At 37.5% G+C, this 22278-nt stretch overlaps 1 protein-coding gene and 2 long non-coding RNA genes across 9 annotated transcripts in view; 2 read left to right on the top strand and 1 right to left on the bottom strand.

The window, feature by feature from the left end:
* The window catches only part of Mtdh (metadherin), a 50863-nt gene that overhangs the window by 23236 nt on the left and 5349 nt on the right, over window positions 1-22278 (top strand). The window contains exons 3-11 of one of the 7 annotated variants that reach the window (XM_076555935.1): window positions 350-434; window positions 1125-1301; window positions 2675-2740; window positions 3952-4179; window positions 6977-7066; window positions 9395-9493; window positions 16346-16470; window positions 18296-18403; window positions 20236-20376. In XM_076555935.1, the coding sequence (XP_076412050.1) occupies window positions 350-434; window positions 1125-1301; window positions 2675-2740; window positions 3952-4179; window positions 6977-7066; window positions 9395-9493; window positions 16346-16470; window positions 18296-18403; window positions 20236-20376 (1119 nt within the window). Of the gene's footprint in view, window positions 1-349; window positions 435-1124; window positions 1302-2674; window positions 2741-3942; window positions 4180-6976; window positions 7067-9394; window positions 9494-16345; window positions 16471-18295; window positions 18404-20235; window positions 20377-22278 lie in introns of all 7 variants that reach the window. The other 6 variants (XM_006977617.2, XM_006977619.2, XM_076555937.1 and 3 more) reach the window with 6 other exon arrangements.
* LOC143269744 (uncharacterized) lies at window positions 11018-14818 on the top strand. The gene is made up of 2 exons (XR_013046393.1): window positions 11018-14518; window positions 14696-14818. It is a non-coding gene; the product is annotated as an uncharacterized LOC143269744 (long non-coding RNA).
* LOC121824420 (uncharacterized) overlaps window positions 14393-22278 on the bottom strand; it is a 24774-nt gene continuing 16888 nt past the window's right edge. Inside the window, exons 3-4 of the long non-coding RNA XR_013046394.1 lie at window positions 15137-15298; window positions 14393-14429 (exon numbers count right to left, since the gene is read on the bottom strand). This is a non-coding gene — a long non-coding RNA (uncharacterized LOC121824420). The remainder of the gene's footprint in view (window positions 14430-15136; window positions 15299-22278) is intronic.

Genomic DNA, 22278 nt, shown 5'->3' with positions numbered 1-22278 from the left:
CCTTGAAGTTTTAGTTTATTTACTAATTTAATGTGACTAATTTAGTTTATTTACTAATTTAATGTGGATTTTGTGTAATATTTAATTAATATTTCTACCTGTTTTCTCATCTCTAAAATGGGGTGATACCTTCTGTATTTTTAAAGAATAAATAAGAAAATTGCTATAATTAGCACAAAGTAACCACTCAATAAATAACCTCTTATTGCTACTTAATATGCTAAGTTTTTTAAATCAAACTTAAATTTTTTAGTTGTCAGCATCATACATTTCATTATGTATTTTATTGACAACTGCCTTTTCAAAAGCATAGCAAGATAATAAGTAACATTCTATTTTACTATTTCAGTCAAAGAAAAATAAGAAGAAATCAAAGTCAGATGCTAAAGCAGTGCAAAACAGTTCCCGCCATGATGGAAAGGAAGTTGATGAAGGTATTTGAGCCAGGGAAGGCCTATAGAAAATACTTAATTTTTTTTAACTGAGGTATATGGTATAAGCTGCATTTGTTTCACTTAATCTTGTATGTAGCTCTTTTTAATTGCCATAAATTTTAACATAAAGATCTGTGATGTTGTTAAGAAACACTTTGGTTATCTAAATCATTTAAGCATCCAATGGTGCTTATCCTTTAAATTTATGTTTGCTCAATATTCTGAGCAGTTGAGAGGCCATTCATCTTGTCTTTGTTTCCTAAAAATATGGTTTGGAGTTTCCCATTTTTCTTAAATTTACCATTCCTAAAAGGCTGTGTGCAAAATTCTTGAATAAGCCATTTATTATCATCACACCCTAAACTCATGTATTAGTAGCAGATATAACACTCTCCTGTCACTTTTACCCAACAGGATAAAAAGATAAGAGACAATTCCTTTCTGTCGCTTTTTATAAACCATACTCAATTTTATTAAAAAAACAAAACTAGAATAAAAAGTTTTTTGCCTAAAATAACATGAGATTAGAATAAATTCTTAGGGCAAATTAATATAATCAGCACTCTTGGTTTTTAGCTTAATCTCTAAATTTATTATATCTGCCCCATCCCGTATTTTTTTTCCCCTCAAAACTACAACTTTTTTGTTTTCCCCTTACTGAATAACATTTTTTTTCTCGGGCTATATCAGGAGCCTGGGAAACTAAAATTAGTCACAGAGAGAAACGACAACAGCGTAAACGTGATAAAGTGCTGACTGATTCTGGTTCATTGGATTCAACTATCCCTGGGATAGAAAATACCATCACAGTTACCACCGAGCAACTTACAACTGCATCATTTCCTGTTGGTTCCAAGAAGAATAAAGGTATATTAGTGGAACATAAGAGTGGTACATCACATCAAACCCCTTTAAGTCAGATGTACAAATATTATGTCACAATCTATTTTGATCTGCTAATATCATTGTGCTGATATACCCTTCTTCATGAGAGTATTGTGAACCACATCCTGGTTTACCTCATAACAGCAGTGTTGTTATTATTGCCTAATGAATGGCTTATTAAATTAAAATTTGCCTTTCTGCCTTGAGTCACATTAGAGAATGTTGTTGCTTCTTCCCCTCGTGTGTGTTGCTTTGCACTAGTCCTCTTGCATCTCCATTTCTTAACAGTGAGTAAGACATGGGTTAAGTGGAATATTTATCACCATTCTGCATGTTGGGCACTTTCATTCCAACATGAAACAAGCATGTTGTGGTTAGTGCAGGTTCTGTCTATCCACCCCAGTTTTTTTTTTTGTTGTTGTTGTTGTTGTTTTGGTTTGGTTTTTGTTTTGGCAATTTTGTAAGTATTGATAAAGCTAGACCAGAACTTCAAAGATGATTGAGCCAATGTTCTTCCTACCAAGAACTCAGCTGTGCAACTATCCAGTATTGATAGCTACCTGAAGGGAGCACTTTGCATTGCTAGTGACCTCCTTGTTTTCTATTCCTTGGTTGTTAGGAGATCACTTTCTTAACCTTGTTGTTTTTACTTTTGTTCTTGCTTGCTAATTTACTGAGATTTATTGCCATAGTACAGCAGTGAGTTCTTCTTATCCATTCTGCTGTCAAATAGTAAATAGTTTTAGTATTTTTGTCAGTGACCCCTTTTTTCTGATTTGGGCATGCCTGCCTTGCTTTGCACCTCGTGTTTCATAGGTGTTTTGAGTTAGTGTGGTTTGTTTTGGTTATATTGTGATAATTATGCTTATTTTGTGCCGGAGAATTGGAACTTTTATGTTAGAACATAATTCTCATTTTTTTGCCATATTTCCTGTTATAATCCCAAATCTGGCAATGCTATTCTTAAGTTGATGTGCTTGCTTCTGGGATTATTGAAAAGGCAGCTCATGGTGAGATGAGGCAAAGTTGAATCCAATTTCAGAGCTCAATTCTCCAGTTTCTACCTAAAAGAACCTTCAGAATTTCGAAGCATTGCAGAATAATAGGCAATGCTTATAATAACTTATAATTAGGCAGTTTTCCAGGACTCGATTTTAAATTGACTAAAAATGTGGTAACTAGAGACTCGGTTCCCTGGGGACATGTGAAATACATTTTAAAATCACTTTTTTCAATGTCAAAACTGGCACTTGAAGGAGCAATTTATTATAGATAACAATTGTATGTTCCTCCTGATTTAATGTGTATAGTGGCCTGTTTAGTATTAAATAAATTTTATTTCTATTTCAACCCAGGTGATTCTCATCTAAATGTTCAAGTTAGCAACTTTAAGTCTGGAAAAGGAGATTCTGCACTTCAGGGTGAGAGAAATTACATGTAACTTAAACTGAAGGACCATCAGAATAGAAGCTTGTATACATGTCTCTTTCCTTACATGAATGATGTTGAAGGAAAGAAAGGGGTTAAACTTATTTATATTTTCTACATTAATATGATCATAACCCAAATATTTTGAAAAATGGAAAAGGAAGCTCACTCACACTCTGCTTTTGGTATGTTCTAGCTCCTTCCCTTCCTGTATATAAAAACATTCAGTAATAATTTATGTGTAATTTTGGTTCTTGCTTGCATCATTTAAACCAATACAGAAGGATCTTTGTTGGACATGAGTGTAATATGGACATACTGGGATAAAAAGTCATCTTAGAAAGTGTAGCTCTTATACATTTTAACTGCTTCCTTGATGGTATCAAACATTTTGTGATAAATTAATATAGTTTAAAGTTATTGGGTGTTTCACAAACAAAAATAACCTAATTCACTCATTTCTCATCACTGAAGCAAGCAGAGCAGTGTGCCAGCCTAAAGCAGAAGTATCACAGAAAAAGAGAAGCATCTTCTCATTTCAGGCTTGTTCTTAACACTTCCTTAATGCCCACACATCTCAGTCCTGGCTACACATCTAGGAAGCTGTCCACACACAGACCCTGTCGTCAAGGTCCTCACTCTTAATTGGTATGGGCCAATGCCATGGAGTCTATTAATACTTCTTAGGTGATTCTGACGTGCAGACTTTATACATAATATAATATACAAAAGTATACTTAAGGAAAGAACGTGTAACTAAGAAGTCTTCATTTCATAGTGGGTGAGTATTCAGAACATACTCAAATACATGTTTTCGGTTTGTCAATTTGCCATTGAGAACATCGCTAGTGTGCATGTTACATTTTAACCTTCTGTTGACTTATTAAGAAATGATCTTGTAGTCAGGTATTGTGGTGCATGCTTGTAATCCCAGCACTATAGAAGCAGAGGTAGGAGAACCATGAAACTAATATGAGCTACATAGTGAGACCCTGTCTCAGAAACAAACTTTACAGGGGTCTGTGTCAGATCTGTATACTTTTTTTATACTCAAGCTACTTAAAGGACAATAAGAAGGAAGAGAGGACTTAAGCTTAAGCCGAGTTATCATAGAAACTTGAAAATGTTCCGTTTTTAACAAGAAATCATATATCTATTTTTAATCTTTACTTTTTTTTTTTTTTTTTTTTTTAAGTTTCTTCAGGATTAAATGAAAATCTTACTGTCAATGGAGGAGGCTGGAATGAAAAGTCTGTAAAACTCTCCTCACAGATGAGTGCAGGTGAGGAGAAGTGGAACTCTGTTCCACCTGCTTCTGCAGGCAAGAGGAAAACAGAGCCATCTGCTTGGACTCAAGACACTGCTGATGCTAATGCCAATGGGAAAGACTGGGGAAGGAACTGGAGTGATCGTTCAATATTTTCTGGCATTGGTAAGAACTTTTAGGGGAAAATTTTGATTCATTTAAAATTGGTAATCTGATACATCTTGGATTTTTCAGGATTGGTGACAGAAAGCAAACCATCAATAGAAATATTGCTAAGCTGGGCAAGGTAGTGCATGCCTGTGATCCCAGCACTTGGAATGTGGAGGCTGGAGGATCAGGTCATCTTCAGCTGCATAATGAGTTAGAGGATAGCCTGGGGTACGTGAGATCCTGTCTCCTCCTCCCCCACTCTACCCCACTGGGAAAAAAGAAGAAATAGTAGTCCTGCCATGCAGAAGTAATAGTGATAATTAAGTTATCTCAGACTCTGCATAGAATAAAACAAGTTGAAACTAGCATGAATCACATCATTTACTCTCTATAGTGTTTTCATATTCTCTGTCGTATTTTTTCCTCAATATGGCTAACTGATGTAATTGTATATTCTTAGTGATGTCATAAATGCAGTATATGAGTAGATGTGATAGATTTTAGTAATTTTATTGAGTGTAAATAAAAATAGTAAATAAAGGTACTAGACAAGTCTATAGCATTCATATTATTTTATAGTCTATTAAAATGACTATTAGATGTATTTTCCCCCTGGATTTTAATGGCAAAAATTAGTAATTTTCCTTTTGAGAGGCATTGCATTTTAAGCAACATGTGCTTATATGTTATAGGAAAAGAAATCTTTATTAAATATAGAAAACATTATCACAACACCAAGTGGCAGGTATAATCAGTCTTTGTATTTACAGGGATTTTCCCTACAGCATATAGTTTTTGGTTTTTACATATACTGAATTGAATGTGCATTTTTGTGTTCCTTTCCTCATCGCCCAATTTGTAAGGAAAGTTTTACCTGCTCTTAGGAGCATGTTTACTTAATGGCCTTGTGTGCTGTCTTATTTAATAGCATGGTTTACTTAGCTATTCTGTATTATTGGAGACTGACTTTTAAAAAGTATTTTAGGTAATGTTACCTTTAGTGTGTTTGTCTAGGATAGATTCTTGGGAATGAGTTGGGTTAGAGAGAACACGAATGTCTTCACCGTATTGTCAGTACTCTCATACTCTCCCCCCAGTGTAAGTGCCCGTTGATTGTAGTCTTACCAAAGTTAAGCTTTTTTTTTTTTTTTTTTAAAGTCTTTTTGATTTGATAAGCACAAAATGCATGAATTGTTTTGGTTGACTTTTAAATCACTGATGCAATTGGAAATTTTTCCATGAATTAATTGATCATTTCTGTTTCTTATACCAGTTAATTTATTCTATTCTTTGCCATTTGTCTAATGGCTTTGTTGTTTTGTTGACTTTATAAAAATGATTTATAATTCATCATATAGTAAAATAATTGTTTCTTTGCTTTTGGGGTTTGGTTTTTGTTTTCTCAGAGTCTCACTATGTAGCCCTAGCTAGCCTAGAAAACTGTTGACAAGGCTGGCCTGCAATTTATGTACAGTTCTCCTCTCTCTGCCTTCTGAGTGCTGGAAATAGAGTTGTGAGCCACCATGCTCTGCTTAAACATGCAGTGTTTTGTTTTTTGGGTTTTTTTTCTCTGTTTTACTTATGGCAGGTATTTTTGATAACTTAGCTTAATTTGGGGAGTATTAGATACTAGGAAGTTCTTAGTTTGCAAGAAAAAACACAACCTCTTCTTTCACACTTAGCTTTCCAACCCCCTTTAAAGACTAATGCCCTCAAGAGGCAAACTGCAGTTCATTCACTAACACTGTTGTTCCGAGTTTGCTCTCCTCCCCGCTTTGATGTCCAAAAACTGTAGAAATACCACAATTTGTTCACAAAGATAGTCCCTAAATTCATACCATCATTTTCAACAGAGAAATAACTATACTAAAAATAGTATTCTCTCCTATTTAGTAAAAGGTCAGGTCTTATGGACTAATAGTGGGAACACTGACCTTGTAATATATTTTTAGTTTACTTACAGAAGCTATGTAGTTTTACTATTAGAACATAGATTAGGTGGTATTTGCCTAGTGTTGTTACAGATAGTTAAGCAGGCAATTAGATGCATTCAAGATTTTTAAGTTTGCAATGGATTGTTAAGGAAAAACAGCTATGACTGGAGACATGAAGAGGTATGTGTGCTCCTTAGAATACAGTCATGTCGAGTAACAAGGCACCTTAAAAAGTGCATGCTAGATGATTTGTCATTGTGTGAACATGTACTTAAACTAAGATACCTAGGATGAACTAGGTGAGAAAGTCTCATAGAGCCACAAATATATGTAGGCTGCTATAGACCTAGGTGTTGTTCTGTTTTTAGAGAAATATCTTGAAAATAATAAAAAGGCAGCATGATGAAGTAGAACAAGGATAGACTAGTTCAGACAGACCTATTAGGAGTTTATGGACATTTAGTTATGTAACCCAAATGAACCTCATATTTAAGTAATGTGACGATTGATTGTAATGAGTGTCAGCTACTATGTTTGGTTCCTCATCTGGAGTAGTTGATTAAATCATGATAGATAATGACATAGTTTGTATGGTGGAAAGAATAGGCTTGGAAACTGACTTTAAGTTCCAGATAAGTATTAGTAAATCATTTGCTAGCTCTAAAATAGCCTAGCAGGGTTGACAGAAGGATTAGAACTCAGTGTATAAGGGAGCCACCCATATAGTGGACACTCAGTAAATAATAGCTATTGCTATATTAATTGTTTTTTGTTTTTTATGATAATCTTTAAATATTGCTATCATAGTTTTAAATCTGTACATCTTTCAAGTTTCATTGCAAATTGAAGGTTGCAAGTGACGTTCTTTATTTTGCCAGCTGCTTGGTCTAGTGTGGCTAGGGGAATGAGTGCCTCTCAACAGAACTCTGCTTCTTTTGCATCTCTCACACTTAACTCTGCTGTCTCTGGTATGTGAAAACAGTCTTTCGTTTAGTTAACCAAAACATTTCTGTTTACTTTTAGCACTTGTTATTTGAAAAATTGATTAGCATCAAATATTGCTATCAACATAATTAATATATGAAGTAGCAAAAGCCTTTATGTTGTAGGGGACACCCAAGTCCTTATGAGAACCACTGGGTTAGGACCATGCTCTTGTTACTAGTGCACCCCACCAAACTTCTGCTTGAATTTGCCATGTTTCTATTCATTCCTACTCATTATGAGTTTATAATTAAGCTTTTCAGATAATATGGACACATACACAATAATTTTTTTTCTTTTTTTTTTTTTAAAGATTTATTTATTTATTATGTATACAGGAGAGGGTGCCAGATCTCATTACAGATGGTTGTGAGCCACCATGTGGGTGCTGGGAATTGAACTCAGGACCTCTGGAGGAAGAGCAGTCAGTGCTCTTAACCTCTGAGCCATCTCTCTAGCCCCTACACAATAATGTTTTAGGACCTATTGATGCATATTATTCATACTGTCAATCCAGCATCCCTTAAATGGATAGGTCTTTTATTAATCAGCAAAAGCTACATATATTAAACAAATATTACATAAGTAGGAGGGACACTTTCATTTATACTACTTGATTCACATAGCTTCCCATGGACTTCATTTGCTAATGATGTTATTTCATGGTATCTGGAACATTAGCCTAGAATGGGGGCTAGCAGACTCGTCCTGTAAAAGCATATAGTAAGTGGTTTATGTTTTTTGGGCCATACTGTCTCTGCTATAGCTATTAACTCAACTCTGCCATGATAACAAGAAAGCAACCAGAGATAATACATAGGCAAATGAGTGTTCTGACTTCAAAATACTTCATTTGACTTTTTTCAGATATGAAATTCTGGCCAGGCATGGTGGCGCACAACATGGTGGCACACTTGAGAGGTAGAAGCAGGCAGATCTCTGAGTTTGAGGCCAGACTGGTCTACAGAGCGAGTTCCAGGATAGACAGAGTTGTTACACAGAGAAATCCTGTCTCAAGGGGAAAAAAACAAATAAATAGATAAGAAATTCTTAGTTCATGGGCCAATCAAAATCAGTGGTTGGACTTGGCCTACAAGATGCAGTTTGTTAGCCCATGGTCTCGTCAACCACATTTCATTTCCAGGAGTGCAAGTTTATTGCTTCCTTTACTTGATGACTATATAACATATACATACATTCAGAGAAAGCAGTAGGGGCTACTGGAGATAAGTTTATGCTAATATATATGCTAAATATTGCCACATTTGTTGGATAATCTGCTAAATTTTACATTGAAATATTACTATTTTGAGTATATAATGAGACAGTAATCATTAGGGAAATGCTAGCCAGCTCATCTATCTATAAGCAAGTAGAAATGTATAAATTAGTGAAGACTGTGAGGAGAAGTAATTGTTATTTTTATCTATACTAACCAGAGACCTATGCTTCTTAACCAGTTTTTTCTGTCAGTGGCTCTCAATCCAAAGTGAATATCAGAGTCACTTAAGGACTCTTACACACATGAAATTCTGATTCAGGTCTTCCGTGTAGGTGTCTCTGCGCCTGCTTTCATTTGCATTCTCAAATTAATTTGTAGCCGTAGAACAATGCGTTTTGACCTCACTTCCATGAACTATTATGCCCCAAAATGTATTTAAATTTTTATATAAAGTTCTGAACATTGGGCCACCACTGCTTTCATCAAGTTCCTAAGAGGCCTTGTAACCCCCAACTCTCATCCCACCTATTCCTTCTCACTTACCCTCTAAGAAAAAACAACCAAACTTAGAAAATAGTATTCTGTTCTTTTAAATGTACCTGAACTTAACTCTCAACTTCGAGCAACTCTTGACTCTCTAACTTTTCTCTGTCTCACCTCTCTGGTTAATCCTGTTTTCTTTTAACTTTCTGTGGCCTAAACGTTGAGCAGACTCAAACATTTTCTAATCGTTTTTCTGAGTTCTCAGGATGTATGCATACTCTGAAGCATCTAGCATTAAGATTTTGTGCTTTACTGCTTTCCTTTAAGAAGAAAAATGGAGCTTGTTTTCAAAATTTTGACATTTGCAGATAACAAAAATTAGACTCTGATTGGTATGAGTGGTGGTGTTGAATTAGATCTAGTTATTATCATACTTAATTTAAAATTGCCCTCGATTTTACTTTTCCTTTTAATTTAACTCTTTTGCTATGTCTGAATTTTTCCTTTTAGGAGAAATAAGGTCCATGTGCAAAGTATAGAACTATTGTTATGAAACATCCTTAGGAAATTCCATTTTTAATTTTGTTGCATTCGTTTTTCATTTAAGGGTCTACTGCTGAGCCAGTTTCTCAGTCTACCACTTCTGATTATCAGTGGGATGTTAGCCGTAATCAACCCTATATCGATGATGAATGGTCTGGGTTAAGTATGTCCTTTTAAATTTTTTCAGTTACTTTCCTCAGAATTTTATTTCTAGCACCCTGAATTCATGCTTTATGTCTTAATTTTAATCCTAATTTCTCCCCTTTAAAGGTCATAGTAATATAATTTAACATCAGCTATACTACTTGGAACTTGATTCTGAATCCCTATGGAATTAAAACTAACTTTCTGTTATGACTGAGGCAGTTTTTGTTTTCTCATAGTTCTGGAGGACTCATTTTTAAATTTTACTGTTTTAAATGAATAATTCTATTTCTCTGGTTTTATTATAAAAGAAGGGATATAGAGTCTACAGCAGTGGCTTTGAATATTGTGTTGTGTGCACATTTTTTGTACTAGTAGACAACCATTTTCATAGCCCAGTTTGCAATAGAAACATAAATTTAAAGGAAGAATCATCTTGGTGGTGGTGGTGCCCCCTTTTAATCCCAGAATTCAGGAGGCAGAGGCAGTCAGATCCCTTGAGTTTGAAGCCAGCCTGGTTTACAGAGCGAGTTAAGGACAGCCAAGGCTACACAGAGAAACCCTGTCTCAAAAACACCAAAAAGAAGAAGAAGAAGAAGAAGAAGAAGAAGAAGAAGAAGAGTAAGCTGGAGGCATTATGCACCAGCCTTCTGCCAGAGGGCAGAGCCAAGGTTGAGCTCTGTGAGTTCAAGGCTAGTCTGGTCTGTGTAGGAGTTCCAGCCACACAGGGCTACATGCAAGACCCTGTCTCAAAAATAAAAGTAAGAAAGGGGGAAAGAAAAAGAAAATAGTCTTCGTATTGAAAAAGCACACCATCTTCATTTAAAATTACAAACTTCTAAGGCTTCCCCCCCAATAGTCCAATTTTCGGAATTTATTCTTTCCTCTGAATTTTTATGTCACATTCTTTCCTACCTTGTTTCTTTCCATCATTTTAGTCTTTGTTTTAGAAAAGAAAGTATAGATGAAATGTTCTTATTTTTAATTTTTTAAATTATCTTCTGGATTTTTATTTTTTTACTTTGACTTTATTTTAATAATTTTTTTATTGAGTTGAAACCTCCAGAAAGAGAAACTTGATTACTCTTATATACGCAGGACTTTTTTTTTCTTTGTGGGGTGGGGGGCTGGGATTCTGACAAAATAACCCTGGCTAGCCTAGAACTCAGTGATCCTCCTACCGTGCTTCCCAAGTACTGAGATTAAAGGCGTGCACCATCATTCCCACTACTGCAGTTCTTTTCAGAGGGTTTAGTGTAATGTATGAGGAAAGTAATGATTTGGTAGTGATGGTGATAAAGGTAAACACAGACCGTCTGCCCGGGGCTGGTCTCAGGTTTTTGCACAGTATCACCATACTTAATACTTGAAGCAGTTGCTGTACTCATTCTCTTTAATCCCTGCGTGGTACAGTCACAGTGATGATAGTAACCATGGAGACAAGCTTTGTGATACAGTGACTGAAGCAGAGTCCGGACAGATTAAGGGAGATTAGGTGAAAGGTGATTAGAGAGGCCCATGTCTGAACATTAAGAAGGTGAGAGCTAAGGCTGTTGGACTTGGTTCTGTGTTGTGTTGGTGTTCTTTTAGACATGGTCTCACTTTGTAGCCCAGTTGGCTTTGAACTCTCAGTCCAACGAAGGTACTTGTTTGGAAAGTTTAGTTTCAGTCCTAGGTCTAGAATATGGTATTTCATATGTCTTGAGCTTTCTCATATTTTGGAATCTAATTGAACTATAAAGCAGAACAGAATCCATTCTCTCTACTTTGAGTAGTTTTGAGAAAGCTCTATAAATTATAATGTATCAAGATGTGTACGGATACAAAAGCATGAGTTTTAAAGAAAATTTGTCTATGTTGCTTTTAGGACAAATAATCATCTCTGCAGTGCAGAACTAGGAAAGCAGCAATAAGGGATCTGTGCTGCTGAGAGTTAAGACCACTGAGCCAGTAGCTACAGGCTGTCCTGCTGGACGTGTTACTGTACCTGTCTGTATGAGGGTTTTCTAATAGGAAAACCATTGTTGACTGCTAAAACAAATAAAAATTACATATAAAAGTGTGTTGGTGAGACTCTAGATACTTAAAGCCAGGTGTATTCTGGCAAGATTAGTGGGTAAGGGCACTTGCCTCCAAGCCTTAGAACCTGAGTTTGATCCCTAAAACCCACATGATAGCAAAGAACTAGTTCCCACAGTTGTCCTTTCATTTCTACATATATACACATGGGTCCGCACACACACAAATGAATAAATAGGTAAATGTTAATTGTATGGGGGTGGTCCTGGTGGATCTAGAGAGATGGCTCAGCGATTAAGAGCATTTGCTGCTTGTATGGGAAACCTGGGTTCAGTTCCAACACCCCCACATGATGGCTCACAACTATCTGTAACTCCAGTTCCAAGGGATCTGATACCCTTTTTTGGCCTCCATGGACATGGCACACAAGATATACACAATGCAGGTAAATGTACACCACATAAAATTAAAATGTAGAAAAAAATGGTGGTACACACTTTTAATTCTAACCCTTGGGAGGCAGAGGCAGGCAGATCTCTGAGTTTGAGGTCAGCCTGGTCTATAAAGTGACTCCCAGGACTACACCAAGAAACCCTGTCTCAAAAAACAGAATGAGACAAGTATTTACACACACACATAAAGCAAGGTGTGGGGGTGAATGAGTATAATCCCAGTACTTGGGGATTAAAGCACTTGAAGAGGCAGGAGGTTCAGGAATTCAAGATCTTTCTTGTCAAGGCTAACCTGAAACACTTGAAACCCTGTTGCGAGAGAAATTCTATACTTATATGTATCTATAATTATATATCTAGATATATCGATAGATAGATAGATAATTATATCATCAAGAATACCATATTCAAGTTTGCTATGCCATATTAATAGCCTTCTACATCCAAAATTTATTTTTAATTCATTTTGCCTGAATTTTATTTTTGTGTATGTGTATGTGTATCATCTTTAATGTGGTTTTGGTTTGGATTTTTTGCTTGTTTGTTTTGGAAGGGTGTACTCGTTGAATTTAATTATCACTCTTGAATTTATAGAATGCATTGCATAGTATATTATGGTAACTTTTAATATCAATTTGCCACAAATTAGAATCAACAATAGCTGTCTCATTGTGGGACAACGCCTGGTAGTGACTCAGTCCATAAGGCCGGGTGCTTCAGTAGTCCAAGTCTGCTGCTTAGAATGTTGTAGAGAACCACCGGTCTCTAGTTCATAATGATAGAGACATGGAGTTTGCTGTGAGAGAAGGGACCAGCAGCAAAATGGGGCAGATTAACTTGGTGGCAAGAGGGAAGGCCAAGTGAGCAAAAGGCTACTTAGTGGGGGATTGAATCTGTGTTTAAATGCTGGAGAACAACATTGTTTACAGAAGTTTTCTGATAGAAATAGCTGATCCCTTGCCAGATAGACATAGTGGCACTCATCTTTAATTCGAGCACTCAAGAGAGACAGAGAGGCAGGCAGATCTCTGAGTTTGAGGCCAGCCTAGTCTACAAAGCGAGTTCTGGGACAGTCAGGGCAACACACAGAAAGAAACCCTGTCTCAGAACACAAAAAAAGAAAAAAGAAATAGCTGATCTCTAGATTCAGGCTAACAGTGCCATTCTTGAACCTAAAACATTATCCCACAAGCAGATTAAATGAAGAAATAAATTCCTTATCCATATAATATATATTCCTATATATTAATATATATTAATGCAGCTCTGTGTTAAAAAACATTGGCAGACTTGTAAAAATTTGGGGGTGGGGAAATGGCTCTGTTTAATAAAAGAATAAGACTACACTATCAGTCATTTTCAAGAAAACTATGTTTAAGAAGTTCATTAGGGCTGAGGATATAGCTCATTGATAGAGCAAAGCCATGTTCAAATACGATCACTACCAAAACAGAAAAACTACATTGTTTATTAGCACATTAAACCTATGAATCTTAAGCATTATTCACTGGAAAATCTCTACACAATTATGTTTGGATTTGGGTTATTAAATTATTAAGTAGTTTTTATTCAATCCCAGTTAATTAAAAAGTAATCTCTATTCAGTAACAAGAAAAAAAAACAGCATAGGCTTTTATAGAGTCTGTAAGCACAGATTTGTGCTTCTGTTAATGTTTTTACAGAAATTAAACCAGAGAGGACAACTCTTTCTCAGATTTGAATTCTCTAAGTATTACACTAGATTTCTGTTCCTCCCCACACACGCTATAGTATTCATTAAGAAAGTGGGCTTGTGTTAGTATGCTGCATATAAACTCTTTGTACTTGGTAGTCTCTTTTCTGGCAGTCAATCTTAGAGACATGGCTAATGGACAAGTTTCCAGAGCTTTCCATCAGTGAGTTTCCTCACAGTGAAGCTCTTACATTTGAAATCCTCTAACAATATCGTTAACAAATGTTTGGTATAAGATGAGAAGTTAGCTCCAGACATCTACTGGATCCATTTGTGCTTATAAAAATGACTCCCCATTTCTGTATTTAAGATTTATCAAATATATCGGAGCTGGCATGAAGTCCATTGAAGAATACTTACCTGTCATGGACAAGGCTCTGAGTGAATCCCTAGCATTTAAAACAAAAGTGTTATCTCATGGAGTTTTCTCAAAAATCTATCAGTTTTAACGGTTTCAATGTCACCTTTGATAGTAAAAGCAGTAGCTTCCATTTGTTGAGCGATTACTATATTGCTGTGAGCTGCTGCTGTAAGAGTATCTTACATCGTCCTGTCAGAACTGCATGAAGTTGGTATAGAGCCTGGTGTGGTGGTGCATGCCTTTAATCCCTGTCAAGGCAGTCTGGTCTACATAACCAGGACAGCCAAGGCTACAGAGAGACCCTGTCTCAAAAAAAAGGAAAAAAAAAAAAAAGCCAGGCTTGGTGGTACATACCTGTTATCCCAGCACTTGAAGGCAGAAGTAGGCATATCTGAAGAAAAATGAAAGGAGCGGAATTAAGCAGTGTTGTGTCACATTAAGTAATAAAGGGTTATTAATGGACATTTGTTTGACAGTGAGGCCCATGTTTTTTTTTTTTTTTTTTTTGGTTTTTCGAGACAGGGTTTCTCTGTGTAGCTTTGCGCCTTTCCTGGAACTCACTTGGTAGACCAGGCTGTCCTCGAACTCACAGAGATCCGCCTGGCTCTGCCTCCCGAGTGCTGGGATTAAAGGAGTGCGCCACCACCGCCCGGCGAGGCCCATGTTTTTAAACTCTATATTAGTGCTCTAAAGTACTGACTGAATGCCATATCTGTCTGCTTCTGAGACATGATAATAAATTTTGAGTCAGGAAAGGACAGCCTTTTCTGTAGCATACTTCACACTTGTAATCACTTGTTTCATATTTTCCTGACTAGAAGTTCTGCTTATTTTTTGACTCTTCCTATCGTACTGAGGCTTAGCCCAGCCCACCCTTCTATTTTCCACAGTCCCCTATGATAGAATGTGTCACTCTTTTGTCCTTGTACTTACTTATCTCCACTGAATAGTTAGACTATTAGCTGCATGTGACAGTGGCTTCTACACAGTTACTTTTAGCTTATGGACCTAGTTAACTCAGTTCTATTGCGTGGTTAGAACTTAACAAGGAACTGCCTCATGAGCAGATGAACATCAATTCTGAGAAGATATACTTACTATTAATGTGTGTCTTTCTCACATAAATTTGAGATCATGTGCAAAAGATTTTGTCTGTTTGGGCTTTTTCTGTTTTGATTTTTGTTTGTTTTTTTCCTGTGAGCGTTCTCTCAGATCATTCTTTGATCTTCTCAAATGTGTATTAAAGCTTTTGTTGAAGATCTAGGAAAATTAAAATAGTAGTAAGCATAAAACAGACAGATTTGCCCCCTTGATCCTAAAATGTATGTCCAAGTTATGTTTGGCATTACCCTGGGAGCAGGTCAGTGGAACAGATTAGAAATCCCGGAAGCAGTGAAATGTATATGAAAAAACTTAGTATTTGGAATTAGTAGAATTAAGACATTATGGAAATTGCTGGGCTTATTTCAGTTAAACAAAGCTAGGAAGACTTCCTGACCATTTGGAAGTAAAGTATAACCTCTGTCATCTTAAACCAAACTTAGCTGTAAGTAGATACTATAAGAAGGTATGTGGGAGTGAGTGGTTTTTAGGGAAGGTGGGGAGAGTCAGCTCTGGGAACCACTTAGCCAAGGAGAATTGAAGGCCTGTGCTCCCCTCTAGCAGTGACCAGTGATAGCTTCCAAAGTAAAATGTCAGTGCCTTGGAGCGAAACACAGAAATTCAGAAAGTCAGCAAAGCTGTTTTTTAGACTAGGGTGTTCAAAGCCCTGCATGTGGCTCCAATACTTGTAGTCATCAGATAAGAGACACTTAACACTGGGAAATGTTAAGAGGCTACAAGTTGATTATTAGAAGAGGAATGAAAGTGGTTCCCTAGTTTGTCATGATTTGGTGAATTTGAAGAACCTAATCTTGACGAGCTTATTAAGATGTATTAGGAGATGACAGGAGGGTGTAGAATTTTGGTACTATGAATGAAGCTTTAATTCTGTGCCTAGAAAACAAATTGATTACAGAAATATGACCGGACCTTGGGCTAGGTTAAAGATGGGCAGAAGGAAAGTGCAGATTAGAAGACTGACAGAGGAGAGCGGCATTGAAACTAACAAGCGTCCTCTTAATCATGTGCCTAGCAACATTTGGACAAGGGCTACCATGTTTCCACCTTTTGCTAGCTCTTAAAATATGCTTGGGGGAAGAAGAATAGTTTAAAATTACAGCTTAATTCAGCATAAAGAATGTTTAGTGTTTGAATTTTAGCTTCTGACAGAATGACAGATAACTAATTCACATTGTTAACTTTTAGATGGTTTGTCTTCTGCTGATCCCAGCTCAGACTGGAATGCACCAGCAGAGGAGTGGGGGAACTGGGTAGATGAAGAAAGAGCTTCACTTTTGAAGTCCCAGGAACCAATCCTCAATGATCAAAGGGTAAGTATAAGGAATTAAGAGATAATTATTCGTTAAAGAGACTGATCCCAGCACTTGGAAGGCAGAGGCAGGCAGATCTCTCTCTGTAAGTTCAAGGCCAGCCTGGTCTACAGAGTAAGTCCCTGAACAACCAGGACTGTTACACAGACAAACCCTGTGTCAACACCCCACCCCACCCCCCAAAAAAAAGGAAGAGAGAGAGAAAGACTCAGGAGAATTCTAGGCTACAGAGGTAGGGACAGTTGAATCTCAGGAAGGAGGAGGTGTTGAACAGCATAAGAAACAGCAGAGTGGTTAGGGACATTAGACCTGGAGGTTGTCACTGTATTTACTTCCTGGGAATTTAGATCATTTTCATTACAAATTTTGGAATCAGGGTTAGGGGTGTAACTCTGTAATAGAGCATGTACTTAGCATGTACAAAGCCTTGGGTTCAAGCCTCATCATCAAAAAAAAAAAAATCTTGGACTAAAAGCCATATTTCAGAAAGTTGAATTGTTAGGAGATTTATGTTAGGAGGCTGGAGTGATGGCCCGAGGTTTAAGAACACTGGCTGCTCTTACAGAGGACTGGACTTGATATTCAACACCTCAGGCACAAAACACAGCATCTGGTGCACAGACAACCAAAACACCCATATACGTAACTGATTTTTTGTTTTGTTTTTTTTTTTTAAGAGAAGTACTAGCAAATAAAAGGTTCAGGGAAAAGATAAGACTGGAGGAGAGGCAGTAGGTTACAGCAATACACAGTATTGGGGGGGGGGGTGATAGAGATTTTAGCACAGGTGGCAGACTAGTTAGAGAGGAGCCATAGAGACTGATGTGACCCTGTGCTCAGCAGATAAGTTTAGACAGTAAAGAGATGAACTTGGTTTGTACACACTAGTGTGGGCTGGGCTGAGGAGGTGCCTGGTAAAGTGCCGGCTGTACAAGCATGAGGACCTGAGTTCAGTCCCATACCTGGCAGCACAGATCTTTAATCCCTGTGGTCCTTAGCAAGATGGGAGGTGGAGACAGGAGAACCCAGGAAACCCTGAGCCAACACACAGCATTGAACAATGAGAAGATTCTATCTTAAGATGCAAGACAGCCTGAAGTTGCCCTCTGACCTCCATGCCGGTGCCATGGTACAAGTGAGCCTACAGTCCTACAAGCACAGATATGCACATGTGTGTGTGTGCCCCACCAGGGGGACAGAGTTGGATGGATCATAATTTGGTAGCCTCTGCTTTAATAAAATGAGAAGGGTCTAGAATAAAGTTTGAGGGCTAGAGAGAGATGGGGATGTTTGTGCTGCTCAGTTTTAGATCCCTTCCCTAGTATATACGCAAAGCCCTGGATTTAGTCCTTAACACTGCAAAGAAAAAGAAAAAGGGGATGAATTAACGTATGAATAGACACTTGAACTAATCAGTGAGCAAGATCTGAATGATACTGTATATTTCTATAAAATTTTATGTCTTTCATCTAAATTTCTAGGAAATTGAATGGACACAAAATTCAAGGTAGTGAGTGGTCCTTTCCTGGGAGGTATTGAAATAATGGGAGCTAGTGTTTGAGAGTTGTTGGTAATGTTGATTTGAAGCAGTTTTGAGACCGACTCATCCAGCCCAAGCTGGCCTTTAAGTCCTAATCTCCCTATTTCCATCCAGTGAGTTTTTAAGTAATACAAGTTTTATTAAAATTTTGTTAGTCATAGCTTATTCTTATTTAGATTTTAGAAGATAAAGATCAAACATAGTGACTGAAATTATTTCACAGTAATTGTTGTAATATAAACTTAACCAGTTGGGTTTACTTCAGTATTTTGCTTTTAACATCAGATTTCAGATGATGATAAAGAAAAAGGAGAGGGAGCTCTTCCAACTGGAAAATCTAAAAAGAAGAAAAAGAAAAAGAAGAAGCAAGGTGAAGATAACTCTCTCACACAGGTAAAGTTCCTGAACAGTGAACATTCATTATGATACACCACTGTGGGTGGTATGGAAAGTGATGTCCAGACACTAAGAATATGTAGAGATAAATGACAGCATGAGAACCATCTAAAAAATGTGTGTTTTGCCTGCGTGTGTGTATGTGTACCACATGTGTCCTAGTACCCACAGAGGTCAAAAGAGGCTGTCAGATACCCTGGAATTAGAGTTACAGGTGGTTGTGAATCACCATGTGGACGATGGTGATTGAACCCAGTACCCTTTAAAAGAGCAAGTGATCCTGGCCACTGAACCATCTCTCCTGCCCCCTCCAGTGAGTTTAAAATATGAAAATTGGACATGTGAAAATTAGGACATGTTAGAGAATTGCTACATAGTATTAGTATAATAAAAATTGTATTACCCTGGGTCTGGAGAGATGGCTCAGCAGTTAAGAACACTGGCTTCTCTTCCAGAGGTCCTGAGTTCAATTCCCAGCAACCACACAGTGGCTTACAACCATCTATAATAGGATCTGATGCCTCCTTCTGGTATGTAGGGATACATGCAGAGTACTTACAGATAAAACATAAATAATTTTTTAAGAATTGTATTACCCGGTCTATGTATTCTTTTGCCTCTTCATTCCCTGAGACCTGCTTGAACTCTTAGCCCTCCCCAGTCTCTGACTGTTCTTCATAATGAAATGGTCGTGTTCATCAAGAAGATAGGCAGGGACCTGGGAAATATCTCATTTGATGAAGTGCCTGTAATCCCAGCCTCAGCAGAGAAGGATGGGGTCAGAGACAGTCAGGTCCCTGAAGCTCACTTGTAGCCGGTCTCATCAATTGATGAGTTCCAAGTTCGGCTGCATGCTGAACTTAAATTCACATCAGAATTTTGCGTTCTTCAAACTTACTGCTGTCATGTCACATTCCAAAGAGCATCAGTATTGGAAGGAAACTTTTTAAATGGCATTTGCTTATGTGTATGTGCTTGTACCTGTGCCACAGCATGTGTTTGGAGGTCAGAGGCCAACTTCTGAGAAGTCAGTTCTCTCCATTATGTGGGTTCGTAGTTGTTAGAACAGTCACTAGAGTCTGACATTCTCACGCCTTGACGTGCAGTAAGGTCTGTGTGTTCTTTTCTGTTAGGAAATACCGTCTTTTAAGACAATACAATTTAGTTATGCTCCCATGTAATATTCTAGTGCATGTATTTATTATATATATTGTAATGTTATTTAGAATTAGTTCGTTAAACTTTGAATGTCTAAACAATGAACACGGGAAGCATTAAAACTTAAACAGGACCTTAGAAATTTCCTGGGTGAACTTTTATAGTTAAGAGAAACTAAGAGATTTGTCCCTGGAATTACATGGCTGAGTCATGTCATGACCAGATTGGAGTTCTCTGTATAGACTTTATAATATGTATATGTGAAGACATTACTCCTTGAAGAAGTCACTAAATGAAACTCTGTTTTTAAAGTCTTGTTTCCATTATCAGCCTCTTTGCTGTGTGCTTCTTGTAAGTTAAATATTAGTTTATTCTTTTTGGGTTGGTCTGTTGATAGAATGGTTTCCATTCTAGGGTGTGTTTGTGTTAGTATATGTAATTTAAGGGGCAGGATTTGGGACAGGAGTTCACTCTGTAGCCCAGGCTGACCTAGAGCTTGTCTTCCTGCCTTGACCACCAGGTATTGGGATTACAGGCATAAGCTCACCATGCCTAGCTTGGACACCTTTTTAAGTGAATTTATTTTCTTAGGATGTCTTTGGGACAACAGAGTGGGTTTTAATCAGTAAAGAATGAAGAAATTTAATCTCACAGACAGCTTTCTTCTGCAGGACACAGAAGAACTAGAAAAGGACATTAGAGAAGAGCCTCCCCTGAATACCTCCAAAGCCCGTCCAAAACAGGAGAGAGCTTTTTCCCTGAAGACCATGAGCACTAGTGATCCAGCTGAAGCACTCATCAAAAATAGCCAGGTGATTTTTAAAGAATAGTAAAGGTTTCTTGACTTAATAATTACAGAGTAATTAACATTTTATTGAAGTACTATGCAAGTACACACCATTCTGAGTAGTGTGGTAGAATGTCATGCCATGTAAAGCACCTCCATCTATCACTAGGTACTCATTGATGTTATCAGATTGGTTGTTAAACTACATTGGTGCTTGTATGCAAATAACCTTTTTATTTTACATAATAAGTCTGTTGCTGATCAAAGAGAAGCTATATGTGCTTCTCTATTAAGTGAAAAGATTTTCAGCTCAGAAAAGAATGGGGGAAAAAAGCCAGGTAGTAGTGGTCCACAACTTTGATCCTAGCACTGGGGAGGCAGAGGCAGGTGGATCTCTGTGAGTTCAAGTCCAACCTGGTCTACAGACCAAGTTCTAGGTCATTTAAGGCTACACAAAGAAACCTTGTCAAAAAAAAAAAAAAAAAGTGTGTATGTTGAGGTTGTTGAGATCCACAGAAATATTGAAAAGAAAAGAGCAATGTATCAGGGTAGGGCACACCTTTGATCTCAGGAGGCAGAGGCAGGTCAATCTCTGGGTTTACACTAGCCAAGGCTACATTTTTAGACCCTGTCTCAAGAAGAAAAGAAAAGGAAACACAACAGAAGCATGGGTTTTGGTACTACCTACAGTTTCATGCACCCACTGCTGACTGACCTAGAGTCCTCCAGTGTTAAAGAGGATGACTGTACTATACTTCTCCCTCTAAACATCTAGACATGTAAAGGATAGGAGACCTAAGAGAAAGTGCTTTTACCAGCTGCATTTACCCAAAGTACACGCCTTAATATGACCACCTTCAGTTTCCAAAAATGTAACATTTGTTTAAACATTCGTTAACAATTTTTTGAAGTTTTCTTATTGCTTCAGTTTGATTTTGTTTTGTTTATTGTTTGAATTAAAGTTGCATATAGCTCTGGCTGACTTCAAACTCACTGTCTAGCCAAAGCTGGCATAAATTTCTGATCCTCCTGCCTCCACATTTCAAGTGCTGGGGTTTTAGGCATGTACCTCTGTAGCTGACAATGACATATTTTTTAATCATGTGCTTTTTAAGGAAATATTGATGAGTCAGAAGAAACTAGTTTATGAAGGATCTGGATCAGTGACTTGAAACAAAACCCTGGTTTCTCATTGGGTAACTTACATGTAGTGGTTTGAATACACGTCCCTCCCCCCATAGGCTCATATATTTGAGTATAGTTATGAAGTAGTAGAACTCTTTGATGGGATTAGAATGATTAGGAGGTGTGGCCTTGTTGGAGGAAGTGTGCCACTGAGGGTGGGTTTTGGGGTTTCAAAAGCCCATGCCAGATCCAGTCTCTCTGGGCCAATGGAACAGGATGTAGCTCTCTCTCAGCTGCTGCTCCATCACCATTCTTCCCACCATGCTTCCTGCCATGGTGACTAACCCTCTGAAACTATAAGCAAGACCCCAATTAAATGCTTTCTTTTATTAATAGTTGTCTTAGGTTGGGTCATGGTTGCACATGCCTTTAATCCCAGCACTTGGGAAGCAGAGGCAGGTGGAGTTTGAGGAGAGGCAGGGCTACTCAGAGAAACCCTGTCTCAAAGAAACACACACACACACACACACACACACACACACTGCTTTTGTCATGGTGTCTATTATAATAGATCCTAGGGGGCTGCAGAGTTGGCTCAGTGGTTAAGAGCACATGTTGCTCTTACAGACCAGGGTTTGGTTTCCAGCAACCACGTGGTGGCTCACAACCATATGTGATTCTAGTTGGGTGCCAGGCACATGATACATATACATACTTGAGACGAAACACTTACACACATAAAACAAATCTAAGTAATTTAATTTAATTACCTGACTCATGCACACATTCAAAACTTGTTGAG

The sequence above is a fragment of the Peromyscus maniculatus genome, chromosome 20, assembly GCF_049852395.1.
Source record: "Peromyscus maniculatus bairdii isolate BWxNUB_F1_BW_parent chromosome 20, HU_Pman_BW_mat_3.1, whole genome shotgun sequence".
Classification (NCBI taxonomy): domain Eukaryota; kingdom Metazoa; phylum Chordata; class Mammalia; order Rodentia; family Cricetidae; genus Peromyscus; species Peromyscus maniculatus.
Note: the sequence above shows the minus strand (reverse complement) of the source record. Positions and strands in the feature narration are given on the sequence as shown.